The sequence below is a fragment of the Pelophylax lessonae genome, assembly GCF_965119305.1.
Source record: "Pelophylax lessonae genome assembly, chromosome: 5".
NCBI classification, from domain to species: domain Eukaryota; kingdom Metazoa; phylum Chordata; class Amphibia; order Anura; family Ranidae; genus Pelophylax; species Pelophylax lessonae.
The window spans coordinates 28,876,262-28,891,412 of NC_138772.1; the positions used below are offsets into that span (position 1 = coordinate 28,876,262).

The following is a 15,151-nucleotide window of genomic DNA, read 5'->3' on the forward strand; positions in this document are numbered from 1 at the left end:
TAAATGGCCTGGGAGGAGGGGGCAGTACTCACCACGACATGTAAAAAGAGCAGATTTGTGTAATGTAGAAGAAAGCCTGCATGACAGGGAGTTAAGTTTAAGGCAACTGAGTGTAAACCAAAATGAACCAGGGTGTGTTTATTGTGCCCGGAGTTGGGCTTTAATGAGCATTAGTGAAAGGACAGTCACGAGTGTCAGCTTCATGCTCCAAAGCCAGACAAACTGCAATCCACACTGCTGTTCACTTGCTGGGCAACTGCCCCCAAGGCATTCCCGTCCAGCCTCAGATCTCTAACTACCTGGCAACTCCAATGTGGCAGTTGACCAATGACTGCTCAGAAGATATGTAAACCCCTATTATAGGACAACAAATAAAAGACTTAAAAATCTCATCCATGCCATGCAATGAAGCGGTTTACTGCACTGTGCAAAATCTGTCCTCTCCGGCATAGTAAACAGCTCCACTTGCCCATGAAGAGGAAGAACAAACACGACCAAGGATGTTACGTGAACAGTGGGATCTACATGATGTGTGCCCAGCTTGATGAAGAGAGAAGGACGAATACCATTAACCCCTACCGCTGACGTCGGCGGTAACTGCGATCGCTGCCGCTGTACGATGACCGACGACTCCTGTAAAAGAATAAAGACAAAAAAATTGGGACGATGAAACTTGGGGAGCAGTAAGCTACAAGTGACCCTGTGAAGTCTTTAGACCCCATTCACACCTCAGATTTTTGTAGCTGGAAGCTCCAAAATGCTGGAAGCAAAAAAAAAAAAAAAAATTTCTATAGCGTTGGTTCACATCTCTACTCCTGGTCACCTGAAGCCAAACGCCTAAAGCTCAAAAAAGTTCTGGAGCTTTTTTGTAGCTCGAATTGGGCAGATTTGGGCATTTTTTGGCATGCTTTTCTTCCCACGGAAATTAATAGAAACGCATGATTTGCATGTTTTTGTGTGCTGTTGCACGCTTTTGCAAAAAATGCAAAAATAATAATATAAAAAATAAAAATAATAATATAGTAATAAACACACAAACAAAATCAATATAAAAAAATATGAAATAAATGAATAATAATGAACCCTTACCCTTAAATATAATAAATTATTAATAACAATACACCCAAATCCGAACAATAAAAATAAAGTTAATAAATTATTTTTTGTTAGGGTTAGTGTGTTTATTATTTTATATTTTTAAGGGATAGGGGTTATTTGGTATTACATTGTATTCATTTATTGTATTTATTACATATTTATGCCTTTATTTATTATATATTTATTTTTATTTTTGTATTTATTTTACATTTATTCAATAATATTATTACCAACACCCTAACCTTAACAAAAAAAAAATAATAAAAAGACAAATAAAATATTAACCCAAACCCTAACCTAACCTTAACTCTAACCCTAAAAAAATTTAAAAAATAAAAGTATTTTGTAAGATCTTACCGTAAAATCTTTTTCTCTGAAGTCCATTGACAGACGCAGCCTCATCTTCATCAGCTGAATGGGTTATGCTGTCCCCTGCAGGAGTAGTCTAGGCAGGCAAAAAATTTTACATGCACACACCCATGGGGCTGTCCCCACAGGTATAACCCACACACACTCAGCTCAGCAAACCAGTTTAGTTGCAAACAGTGAAGAAAAAAACATCCCCAAATCAGAGGGGCGGGTGGTGAATCTGTCAATGGACTTCAGAGAAAAAGATTTTACGGTAAGATCTTACAAAAATCTTATTTTCTCTATCGTCCATTGACAGACGCAGCCTCATCTTCATCAGCTGAATCAGACGGCCCAAAGCAGTGTAGGCATGAGGGGTGGGAAAACACAACCAGAAGGAACGTAAACTCCAAAGGCTAAACTTAGCCAACTGCCCCTAAGAGAAACAAAAACATTCTCTTACGAAACAGCAGCCTGCAGAACCTTGCGGCCAAAAGAGGCAACCCGAAGATGCCATCAAATCCACCTTGTACTCCTTCTCTAGGCAGAAACAAACTGGTTTGCTGAGCTGAGTGTGTGTTATTGCCTGTGGGGACAGCCCTGTGGGCGTGTACATGTAATTTTTTTTCCTGCCTAGATTACTCCTGAAGGGGGCAGCATAACCCATTCAGCGGATGAAGATGAGGCTGCGTCTGTCAATGGACGATAGAGAAATAATAAATTAATAATATAAAAAAAAATAAAAGCTAATGGAAAAGCTAAAAAAAAACCTAGCAACAGATGACAATTCTCTAATAAATAAAAAAAAACGCCAAAGCTCAAAAAATGCTTTGAAATCGTGCAAAAGAATCGCACATAAAAATACTAGAAAAATGCTCAGGTGTGAATGCAGCCTTAAAGCTCGGCTTTGGACACATATCTCCCCCCCCATACACCCCCCCCCCCCCCCGCTGGCTGCATTTTTATACTTGACATTTACGAAGTCTTTAGGTCAGTAGCCTAACACTCCAAGGTCTTCTTCATCTTCACCTCTTCTCCGGTCCGTTTAGATGCAGAGTAGTGCTGACTTGATGATTTCCAGCAAATATGGGAATGTAATACCAACAATGCTTTTTTGATATGTGGATATAGGCTGTTGTGATGTTTGCTGTATGCTGCACTCCTTATGAGATGCTCATTGGTAAAGCTTTGCTGTCTCAGTCTATAAACACAGCAAGCGGGGCTTGGGAGTGAGCCTATATAAAAGTAACCTTAAAGCACCTTAAAGACCACAACATACAGGGGTATACAATGTACGGTTAACAGCAAACACAAGCACATCATAGGTTGAACTGGGATGGACTGGTGTCTTTTTTCAACCTCACTAACTATGTAACCCCCCCAAGATGGTTCTCAGAAGGCAGGTGGAACCAGGAGGGGCAGCAGGGGAAGAGGAAGTTTGGAGCTTCTCTGTGCAAAACCATTGCACAGAGCAGGTAAGTTTGAAATTCTTGTTATTTAAAAAAAAAAAAAAAATTAAACCTTTAAAACCACTTTATGGGCACCATGATGACAGCACCTCAGGAGGCGGGGCCAAGATGCCCAGCATTCATAGTCGAGTCCTCCAGTCTTACAGCATCACTCAACCAGGAAGAACGAGGACATCTTGTGGCCAAGAAAAGGAACTGCTGAGGAAAACTCTAGATGAGTATTGCAACCAAAGCTCTTTTTTTCTGGATGGGTCTGCATGTCACTGTGGGTAGATGTGAGTTTTGGAGGCGATTAGGGAAATCTGCAGACTTGGTGGCCCTGTGGGGGAAAAAGTGGACAGCTGGGGGAGTTGGGGGTGGGGGCTTTGCAGTGGTACTGTGGAAGACTGGAAAGCACTGTGGGAGGTTAGGGGTTCTGCCGCTGGCTTGAGGCTCACAGGGGTAAATGACAGCTAATTGCAGCAGATATTCCACCCACCCCCACTTACTTTAGACTTGCTATAAGCATGGGCACCTGATGGGATGGCAATGACTAGGGAGCAAGGAAGTAGGGGTCTTCACTCCCTCTTAGGCACTAATGGCAGGTGGGCATCAAGGGAGTCATTGATGTACAATGCCTCCTTGTGATGCTTAATAGAGCAGTGCCTGGTGCTGGAAAGTTTAGTGTTCCAGCACAGGGCACCCACAACCACTCTGCAAACCTGGCAACAGAGAGGAGACACTGCAGCTGTCCACTGAAAGTTTACTGCAATTAGACCCTATCTAAAACACAGCAGAAGGAAGGCTGCGGCCAGGTGGTTGAGAACCACTGACTCAACAACATTCCTTGGTTCTAGTTACCCACCTAGACCTCCTGTCATAGCTGCGCGATCGGTGGTAGGTCGGACTTCTGCTATGACTCCTACTTCTGCTATAGTAGCTGTCGTAGGTGTGTGACCGGCTTCTGTAGGAAAACACAGAGCAAAAACTAAGACTTCTAAATGTAAAGAACATTGAAGCACACTATCCGCATTCATTACAATCAGACTGTAATGTCTCTCTATAAGGTCATTTAGATTTACCTACAACTGAGTAGCAGGAGGGTCCTCTCACTACAAAGCTGCCTGTAAATCTAAAGATTGTATCATTAGATTATAATATATGTAATCAAATCAATGACTTAAAAGGCCTGCTTCATCATTGGGGGTTCTGCTTCTCTGACATACTGTCCCTGCCTGCCAAATGTGCTCCTGTGTTGTCAGGTGGATTTCAGAATGGTGACAATGGCTGCTGCAGGTGTCAATGTTAATTAACGACACCCCGAAACAGCTCACAAAATGCAGAGCGATTGCCAGAATCAGATTGCATAGGTGTGAACACCGATGGGATTCAGGTGCAGCAAATAAAAGGGTCCTGCATAATTTTGATGCGGTTTTGAGCCATACAAAATGTATGGCTGAAATCGCACCTTACAGACATCACATGCGACTTGCACAGGAATGCGGTGTGATTCCCGCGTAAATCGCATGCGGTGTCCCGCAACAAGTGTGAACCTAGGCTGAATATGTCTTTTGAAATGAACATGGTAAAGCTGCAGTTTCATCTGCTTATTTCTGCCTTTCCATGGTTTTCCCTTTACCCCCTCATAAACCCGATATATTTTTAACCTCTTTATGACACAGCCTCCCGGCCCTTAAAGAGGATCTAAATGGCGGGAGGAGGAGGCGGGCATTCCAATCATGTGACTGCTGTGATGATGATCGGAAGCTCCTGATCACAAGCATGCATTAGAAGCTTTCTGTGATATTTTAGTTATTTATATATTTCAGCACAAGTAAACCTTTCCCTATGGATGCATTTATGCAGCCGCTCTGCATTGAAGTCCACCTGCCTAGTGGCTGCATGTATGCGTATGGCCATTTTTGACTTACCGTAAAATCCCTTTCTCTGATGCTCATTGACGGACACAGCTCCTGACCTTCTTAACCATTTGGTTATACTGCCCCTACAGGAGTAGGACACTAGGCAGAAAAAAAAAAGTCTTGCTACACCTATGGGCAGTCCCAGGGGGTATACGCCCTCTCTCTGCTATAGGTACTCAGTTTTTGTACCCAAGTGTCAGAAGAATTACAACTCCACAGAGGGGTGGGTGCTGTGTCAGTCAATGAACATCAGAGAAATGGATTTTATGGTAAGTCAAAAACCCCATTTTCTCTTTCGTTCATTGAAGGACACAGCTTCTTATCTTCTTGACCATTGGGACGTCCCAAAGCAATGTTAAACATGAGGGGTGGGAACAGCGAAAAAGAAACTCCCAAGGCTAACTATAACCAACCAGGTAAACAGGGGCTCAATCAAAAAAACTGGAGCTCACCTGAAAAAAAACAATACACCCTCAAAGAGGACCAGATCCTCTAAACAGCAGCCTGCAAAACCTTGCAGGCATAAGGAAGCATCCGCAGATGCCAAAACATCCACTTTATAGAACTTCGTGAAAGTATGCACTGACGACTAGGTGGCCGCCTGGCAAACCTGAGGCACTGACGCCTAATGGCGGAAAGGCCCAGGAGGCACCGAGAGCCCAAGTAGAGTGCGCCTTGACAGGGAAAGGAGGAACCTGGCCCTTGATGGAATAGACCTGAACCATCGTCTGTCTGATTCTCTTAGAAAAGGTTGCAGAGGAAGCGCACAACCCTTTTTAAAGGTCTGCCCGTGAGCATAAATAGAGAGTCTTACTTTCTGAAAGACTCCGTAGCTGCCAGGTACACCCTAATTTCCCAGACCACATCCAAGGCATGCAAAGCAATTTCCTTTGGATGTTTAGGCCTGGTACACAGGGAAGGCAACACAATGTCTTCAATCAAATTAAAAACAGACAACCTGAGGAAGGAACGAGGGACAGAGGCGAAGAACCACCAAGCAAGGTGAACGACAGGAGAACGCCACCTTGTGGGACAGCGTAAGCAGAGGAATCTCCCGAAGATTCTCAAAAGGAGGCTTCTGGAATACGGAGAGCACAAAACTGAGGTCCCAAGATGGCAACAGAGACCGCACCGTTAAGGGCAAGCGCCTAACTCCCTGAAGAAAAGTACATACCAGGGAGTATGTGGCCAAAGGCCGTTGAAAGAAGACCGCTAAGGCAGATACCAGACCCTTGATAGTACTCATAGTACTCAAGGCCAGTTTCTGCTTAACCCCCCGTTGAAGGAAGGTCAAGCTCCGAGCCACTGAAAAAGAGCGAGGATGAACCCCAAGAGACTCTCACCACGCAATTTACGTCTTCCACGTACGATGGTAGATCTTCCTAGAAGTAGATTTCCTAGCTTTTAACAACGTTGGAATCACCGACTCAGACAAAACCTCTATCCATCAGCACCTGGCGTTAAACAGCCAAGCCGTCAAAACCAGCGACTGTAAAGAGGATGGAAGATTGGTCCTTGGGACAGCAGATCCTCCCTGAGAGGAAGCTTCCAAGGAACGTCGGCGACCAGCCGCACCAGATCGGCGTATCAAGCCCGGTGAGGCCAGTCTGGGGCCACTAAGATGACCAGAATCCCTTCTGCCTCGATCCTGCGTAGAAGTCTTGGCAAAAGCTTGAGAGGAGGGAAGGCGTAAATCGGACGATACTGACCCCACGGGGCCACCAGCGCATCTGTGGCGTCTGCCAGAGGATCCTGTGACCGAGCCACAAACGTCTGCAGCTTTCTGTTGAGCCGAGACACCAACAGATCCACCTCGGGGATGCCCCACCGGAGACACAACTGATGAAACACCTCCAGATGAAGGGACCACTCCCCTTGGTCCAACGCCAGTCAACTGAGGTAATTCGCCTGCCAGTTCTCCACCCCTGGAAAGGGTGGGAGAGGGCTGGAACGAACCATTCTGCCCACCTTAGATTGCTGGCTACCTCCAGAGCTGCCAGGACACTTCTTGTGCCCCCCTGGTGATTGACATAAGCCACGGCTGTGGCATTGTCTGACTGAATGTGCAATGGACATTCCTGAAGATGATCCGTCCAAAGGATCAGGCACAGTCTGATTGCTTGGAGTTCCAAGACATTGATCGGTAGTTTGGACTCATCCAGAGTCCAGGTCACCTGTGCAGAATTTTTACCCAGGACGACTCCCAAGCCGGATAGGCTGACATCCTTGGTGACCACTGTCCCAATACAAGGGGAGGAAGGATTTTCCCAGCTGAAGCAACAGAGAACGAAACCACCATATTAGGGACTCTTTCGCTCTCTGGCTCAGCTGGATCCAATTGTCCAGAGACTGCGGATTCTTTTCCCATTTGACCAGAATCTCCCCTGCAGGGACCTCGTATGGAACTGTGCAAACAGAACCGCCTCAAAAGGTAGGACACCATCAGGCCCAGCACACACATGCAAGTCCGGAGTGATGACCATCTGCTGAACAGCAGGAGATGAATTGCAGCCTGCAGTTTCTGGAGTTTGTCCAGAGGAAGCAGCACTCTGGCTAAGACCGAGTCCAGAGTCAGACCCAAATAGTCCAGCTTTGTGGACGGAACCAGAGCAAACATCTGAAAATTCAGAATCCAACCAAACTCCCACAAAGTTTTAATCACAGGCCAGCACCCGTCTGGTGGGGCTATGTCGCCGTCGACCTAGCATGGAGCTGAGGTCTGCACGTGCTTGCTGGCCAGACTGGGGTGACCACTGGATCTAGATTATCCAGCCCATTGCCCAGTCCGGCATTGGAGAAAAAAATCTATCCAAAAAGAAAAAAATTGCCAGGACCAGAGATTCCAGTAAGATCTTTACTCCAGACTAGGCAGAAAAAACTCTCTACCTATAGCAGAGAGAGGGAGCATACCCCCTGGAACTGCCCATAGGCGTAGCCAGACTTTTTTTCTGTCTAGTGTCCTACTCCTGTAGTGGGCAGTATAAACCAATGGTTAAGAAGATCAGGAGCTGTGTCTGTCAATGAACAAAGTAGAAAAACCTGTTTTCATTACATTTTTCTGGACCGGATGACATTTCACACTGGTCTTTGTGCTTTTCTATGCAATGCAGGTAGATTATGGCTGGTAAGAGGGGCCGGCAGGGGGCTGTACATAGCGTCCTAAAAACATCACAGCACCATGCCTCAGTACTCCTCTTAAGAGCCCTGATGCAATCAGAAAGTTGGCTCTTTGCAGGCCTTGTTGGGTGGAAGTTCAGCCTGAAGGACTGGGCATTTCCAGACAGACTGTCCTAGGTAACACCCACATGTGATGCTGAGTCTTCGTGATTGAAAATAGAATTTCAGGCTTTATCTAATCTTAAATCTGCTCCCACTCCACTTATAGCTTCTATTCTAGCTACCCAATAGAAGGAAGATGCAAACACTTACCTACAGGGTTCTCCGGTCTGGTCATGTGATCGGCTTCCAGCAGCTGGTTTCAGAAGAGAGGAGGGGCAGTCAACAATGGATGCCCCATAGTAAGCCTATGGGTGACGTCACTGTCCAGACGTTTCGGCCCTTGTTAGCGATCTCTCCTTTACTCTGAAGATGGCCGCTGGGGAGATCACATGATCGGAACGCTCTCAGAATAGGTAAGTTCTATACAGGGTAGTTAGAATAGGAGTTAGGAGGAGGGTGGGAACAGATTTAAGAGTAGATAGATATAGCCTGCTATTCCGCTTGAAAGAACTGAAATTCAAGGAATGAAAAAAGTGGGCTAGATGATAGTGGACATCCCGCAGCCAGGAAATGAGACGGGCTTTTTTTTTTTTTTTTTTTTTTACTTGCTGCAGCTTCTAATGCACAGTGTGAGAAGCACACAGTGTGCAGTGAAACGTGAGCAATTTCAGCACATTAGAGGAGCCTGTACTACTGTGCAAGACTGAAGGGAAGGCCTGAAATCAGCTCTAAATATTATATAAGATTTTAGTGATTAGAATTAGATCCTGAGGTTGTGATATCAGTACATGAAAGCACAGAGTCTGACCAGACACTTTACCTGGATCTTCTGCGACGACGGTAAGAAACACTTCTAGATCGGCTTCGGCTGTATGTCCGACTGTAAGGGGAATAAAACATTGTCACCGTCAGCCTAGGGAAAGATCAGGTTATTCCCCATTTACTTTACCCCAATGCTTTGTAGACAGTCTGAAGAAGCTTTCCCTACTTACTAGGAATGCACCAATACCATTCTCTTTAACACCGAGTACGAATACCATTTTTAAAGTACTTGCCAATACCAATTACCGATACCTATTGCCTATGAAGAGTAGGTAGAAGGGTGGATTAGGAGGTGTGGGGGGGTTAGGGAGTTGGGGGAGGCTGAATTAGGGCAGGGTTGGGAAGGGGAATTTTAATTTGGTGCCGTCAGTACCCGGAAGTGATGTCATGTCAAGACATCACTTCCGGGTACTCAGCGCCATCAAATAAAAAGAGAGCTGAAAGCGGTGTCTTCTCTTCGGCGGCCCCGCAGGCAAGATGCCTGTGTCTCCTGGTGGGACGGGAGCCGCGGAAGATGGCGGGAGGGGGGACGTCCCCTCCCGCTCCTTGGAATGACAGCCGAGCAGCTTCTCAGCCGCTTCGGTTGTCATTACAAGACGGCCGACTGTCGGCTATGGACGCCGGTACCGGGGTGATGCCTCTAGCTGCAGGCATCACTCCGGTACAAGCACTTTCCCCGAAATATCGGCAATATCAGTAAATCCAAAGGCCGATTCCGATATATCAGGGAAAGTATGTCGGCCACGATATATCGGTGTTGCCGATAATCGGTCGATCACTAATCGGTATCAGCATTAAAAAACCGATATCGATCACTAGTGATTCTGCATTTCCAGATATTGGGCACACATGCGCGGCTGGAGGCTCACTCCCACTGTAATTATGCACTCGATGTCCGCTTGCACTCGGTGATCATTTGTTTCAATGTAAACAAGGCAGATTGCCATTCGGTCAGTATGGAAGGCATTGATCCGGTGTTCAAGCAAAGCAGGAACGTGAATCAATGCCTTCCCCTATAAAAAGCATCTCCCCCACAGTAATAACACTGACTAGGCACACAGTTAACCCTTTGATCGCCCCCTTATGTTTAACTCCCTTCCCAGCCAGAGTGATTAGCAAAGTGACATATTTTTAGCACTGATCACTGTATTAGTGTCACTGGTCCCCAAAAAAGTCTCCAAGTGTGTCAGTGTCTGATTTGTCAGCTGCAATATCCCAGGCCCGCTATAAGTCGCTGATACCAGCCATTACTAGTAAAAAAAAAAGTTCCATAAATATTCCCCATAGTTTGTACACACTATAACTTCTGCGCAAACCAATCAATATACACTTATTGGGATTGTTTTACCAAAAATATGTAGCAAAATACATATTGGCCAAAATTGATGAAGAAATGTTTTACATTTTTTGATTGGATATGTTTTATAGCAGAAAGTAAGACATTTTATTTATTTATTTTTGATAGTGAAAAATAAAAACCGCAGAGGTGATCAAATACCACCAAAAGGTGGGGGGAAAAAAGGACATACATTAAATTTGGGTACAGTGTTGCACAACTGCGCAATTGTCAGTTAAAGTAATGCAGTCCCACATCGCAAAAAATGGCCTGCTCCTGAAGGGAGGTAAATCTTCTGGAGCTGAAGTGGTTTATAACTTTAGGGTTTAGGCAGATTAATCCTCAGCAGCGCTCCCGACCAGCCCCAGTGTACTGATAGGTTAAAGGCCGGCCTCTTCTATAATTATGTGGAGTGCTGCTGTGGATAATTCTGCCTAAACCCGTAAGTGATTAAATAGTCCCCTTCCTGTCCCCTCCGGCCCCCACTGAACACCCGGGGCCCGGAGAATTTTTTTTAAATAGCTGCACAGTGGGGGATTAGCTCATTGGTGCACAGAGACCCCGCCTGCTCTACCCCTGGACCCCCCACTGAGTTTGCAGAGCTGGGCAGGTACAGGAGGGCTGGAGACTGGTGTGGGTTATGAGTGGTAGGTGTGGAGATGGGGGCAGAGGTGACAGCTGGCGGAGGGAAGGAGGAGCCAATAGGTAGAAGTGATAGGTGGTGGGAGGGGAATGTCACCGAAAGCTGAAATGTCATCGGTTGTTAAGGACGCGGCGGCCCTGCTCCTTAACAACCGATAATTGCCAAGGTTGTTTTTTCCTGCGCTACAGAGCCCAAACAAAAAAAACCTTAGTTGCAGCTGCTCATCACCATGTGAACATTAGAAACAAAATTTAAAACACAGCGCAATAAAAGGGGTGATAACAATCTTATATAAATAAAGGTGAATATACCTGTGAAATCATATGAAAAAAATGCTCTGACCAAGAAAATGCATAAACTCAATAAATGTGATGCAATGATATGGTGCAACACTAGTGAAACAAAATATGCATAAAATAAACTAAACAATGTCCCAATCCAAACACAGTCCGAATCAGCAAGTAACCAGTGAAAACAGTGTGAATCGTGCTCTGTGCCGTCTTCCTAATATTATTTGGTTTATGGATTGTCACTAAGTAATATTAGGAAGACGGCACAGAGCACGATTCACACTGTTTTCACTGGTTACTTGCTGATCTGAACGATGTCCGCGTACCATGACCTTCGAGGCCAGTCTAGGGCCACTAGAACGACTGACATCCGTTCCGACGCCACCCTGCGGAGGAACCTGGACAGCAGTTGAATCGGGAGGAAAAGGCATAAATCAGCCGATAGCGGTGCCAAGGCACCACCAATGCATCCGCGGCTTCCGCCAGAGGATCGCGAGTTCTGGCCACGAACCTTTCCACCTTTTTGTTGGGACGGGACGCGAATAGATCCACGTCCGGTGTCCCCCACCAGGCGCATAGCCGGCGAAATACCTCCGGATGCAGGGACCATACCCCCTGGTCCAAAGTCTGGCGACTCAGTCTGCCTGCCAGTTTTCCACACCCAGAATGTGAACAGCCGAGATCGCAGGTACATGCGATTCGGCCCAAGACAGGATCTCGGCCACTTCCTTGGCCGCCCGGGCACTCCTGGTGCCCCCTTAGTGATTGATATAGGCCACGGCCGTGGCATTGTCCGTCTGTACCCAGACCAGACAACCCTGTACCTGAGATAACCACCGGAACAGACAAAGCATTATTGCTCGGAGCTCCAGGACGTCGATCGGCAACGAGGTCTCCCCCGCCGACCAAGTCCTCTGGGCACAAAGCGTGCCCAGAACTCCTCCCCAGCCCGACAGGCTGGCATCCATGGTGAGAATCATCACAACAGAGGCCGGAAGTTCTGGCCCTGCGTCAAGGACGGCGACTGGAGCCACCACAAGAGATCCGACCTTCCCGGACAACTCAAGGAAATTCTCCTTTCCAAGGACTGAGGCGTCCTGTCCCACCTGTCCAGGATCTCTGCTTGTAAAGTCCTGGTGTGAAATTGAGCAAATGGAACTGCTTCGAAGGCCAAAAACAATCAGGCCCAGAACCCGCATGCAGGTCCGCAAGGAGGAAAGATCGTTGTGCCTGAGAGCCCTGATCTCTACCCGTAAAGACTAGAGTTTGTCCTCCGGAAGGAAGACCCGAGAGTGAGCGGAATCCAGGACCATCCCCAGGTACTGGAGACGAGTGGAGGGAGTCAGAGCTGACTTCTGAAAATTGATGGTCCACCCGAAATCGTGTAGCGTCTGAACCGTCACGGCCAGATCGCTCGCCAAGGTCACACATGAGTTCGACCTTAACAAGAGGTCGTCCAGGTAACCGAGGACCGCAATGCCCCGTAAACACAGTAAAGCTAGAAGTGGAGCCAACACCTTGGTGAAAACTCTGGGAGCCGAAGCGAGACCAAAGGGTAACGCCACAAATTGGTAATGCTCCCCAGCCACCGCAAAGCGGAGATATTTCTGATGACCCTCGAAAATAGGGATGTGCAGATATGCATCCTTCAAGTCGATGGACGCCAGGAAATCCCCGGGCCTCAACGATGTCACCACCGACCGGATGGATTCCATCCTGAACTTCCGTACGCACACAAAGCGGTTCAGAGATTTCAAGTCCAGAATTGGACGTACCTTGCCCTCTTTTCTGGACACCGTGAATAGGTTGGAGTAAAACCAGCAAAATCGTTCTCGTGACGGAATGGGTACAATGACTCCTTGGGCAAACAGATCGTGCACCGCCCCCATGAGGTCTCTGAGACGATCGAAACACAGCTGCAGTTTGGACGGGAAGAACCTGTCTGCGGGGCAAGATCGAAACTCGATCTTGTACCCTGAACGAATCAGTTCTTGAACCCACCTGTCCTGAATGCCGGACAACCAGGGTTCCTGAAAGCAACACAGATGTTCCCCCGCCCCGACAACGGGTGAGGGCGTCCCTTTAGGAAGAGGTGGACTGGGCCGCCGAGCCAGACTGACCGGCCTTTGGCTTACCCGTCCACGGTTTCTTCTGACAACCAGGGGGTGGGAAGGACTTACCCTTCTCCTGAGACCCAAAGGCGTGAAAGCAATTACGTTGTCTTGAAGGAGGGTCCCCTGCGCGTACGAGGGGACTTACCCTTAGTGACCTGGGGCAACAGGAGTACTCTTACCTCCCGTGAGCCCCTTAATTAAATAATCTAGAGTCTCCCCAAAAAGACGACCCCCCGCATAGGGGATTTCAGACACAGTCTTTTTGGACGCGTGGTCAGCCGACCAGCTCCCCACCGCTTACAACCGGGCGACCAAAGGAGCCTTGTCCAAGGCTGCGTCACATAGATACATCCCGGTTTGGATGAGTTGATCCACCTTTAAAGAAGCTCTCGTTATTGATGATGAGCCATCCCAGTCCCGTAATTGGTCTGCTTTCTGGGGTCTGCTGAACCCAAAGTCTGGTCAGGCTTATTCCTGCCCTGAGGAATTTCACGAGATTGTGAATGACCAGTGGCGGCGCATTAAGCACATGTTGGTGGTGCCTAAGCGTTTTTCCATCCGCTATCCTTTCATGGAGGCGGTGGACAAACGTTGGACGGTGTCCCCGCCAGTGGATCACACAGTGGGCAGTCGGAGAGGATGACTCCGCCACCAGGGTGCTACGAAGCCCCTTGCACCATACCGTGAGTGCCTGAGAGGCCATTACCGAGGCAAAAACAGGTTTCAACAGGGAACCTGCCACCCACCATATAAATGTGATGGGAGAGAGCCTCTACCCGCCTATACGCAGGATCCCTGAAAACCGGGGGAATCCTCCACTGGCATCAAGGTGGACTTATTCAGCCTAGAGACAGTGTGATCCACTGGCGGGGACACCGTCCAACGTTTGTCCACCGCCTCCACGAAAGGATAGCGGATGGAAAAACGCTTAGGCACCACCAACATGTGCTTAATGCGCCGCCACTGGTCATTCACAATCTTGTGAAATTCCTCAGGGCAGGAATAAGCCTGACCAGACTTCTGGTGTCTGCTGAACCCGAAAGCAGACCGCTTACGGGACTGGGATGGCTCATCATCAATAACGAGAGCTTCTTTAAAAGGCATTAATGAGTGCATCCATTTTTGCATTTTCCGCGCTACCAAGGAGGAATATTCCTCCTCTTCCCGCTCAGAGGCGGGGGAACGGAACCCCTCAGGGAGACCATCGTCCGTGGCAACCAATTCAGGCTCAGAATCAGAGGACTGGGAGAGCATAGGCCGTATTTTTGGAGGAGTGTTCCGACATCTCGGAAGTGTTCCGCAGATGCATCTGAGACGCCAAAGTCGCAAGGGCAGCAGATAAGGAGGCCATGGAGGAGGATTCAGGTGTACCCGAAACCGCCCCCCCCCCCCCCCATGCCTGCAGGGAATTTCTTGTCCTGAGAGTCCATTTTGCCTTAAAATGAAAAAAGGGACACTAGCCCTTTAAAATCGGTGGTTCCAGCGGACCCCCCCCCCCCGCAATCTGCACCAATTGAAAGAGCCCCTTGAGGAAATCCACTAGCCACAAAAAGAATTTGATTTGGTCTAATAATGGCCAAGATATGAGCAAAAATCCCCAGCCTGTCAGCACATTTTTTACACAGGAGAAAGTGTAAAGAAAGAGGAAGTGACCTCACATCGCTAGAGGCCAGCCCTCGAGCCCAGAGAAAAGGTGCCTATTGAAATCAATGACAAAAGTCACAGGGAAAATGGCCGCTAGCCCTTACTAGGCATTTGCCCACATCCAAGATGGCGCCCGACCGGGAGCCTATGCAGAATTCTCACATGGCTGCTGTCTTACAAAGAGCCTAGAATCTGCATGCCACAAAACGTGGCAAAACGAGTGTACAAAAACACATTTCTGGCTATCAGCAGGGACCCCAGGGAGAC

The 15,151-nt window shown here is 47.6% G+C and overlaps 1 protein-coding gene across 4 annotated transcripts in view; it reads right to left on the reverse strand.

The window, feature by feature from the left end:
* Nucleotides 1-215: 215 nt before the first annotated feature.
* NKTR (natural killer cell triggering receptor) overlaps nucleotides 216-15,151 on the reverse strand; it is a 98,689-nt gene continuing 83,753 nt past the window's right edge. For 3 of the 4 annotated variants that reach the window (XM_082258554.1, XM_082258553.1, XM_082258556.1), the window contains 3 exons: nucleotides 8,856-8,915; nucleotides 3,760-3,858; nucleotides 216-633 (listed from right to left, as the gene is read on the reverse strand). In XM_082258554.1, the coding sequence (XP_082114680.1) occupies nucleotides 576-633; nucleotides 3,760-3,858; nucleotides 8,856-8,915 (217 nt within the window). In that variant the 3' untranslated portion in view covers nucleotides 216-575. The remainder of the gene's footprint in view (nucleotides 634-3,759; nucleotides 3,859-8,855; nucleotides 8,916-15,151) is intronic. The other variant, XM_082258555.1, reaches the window with a different exon arrangement.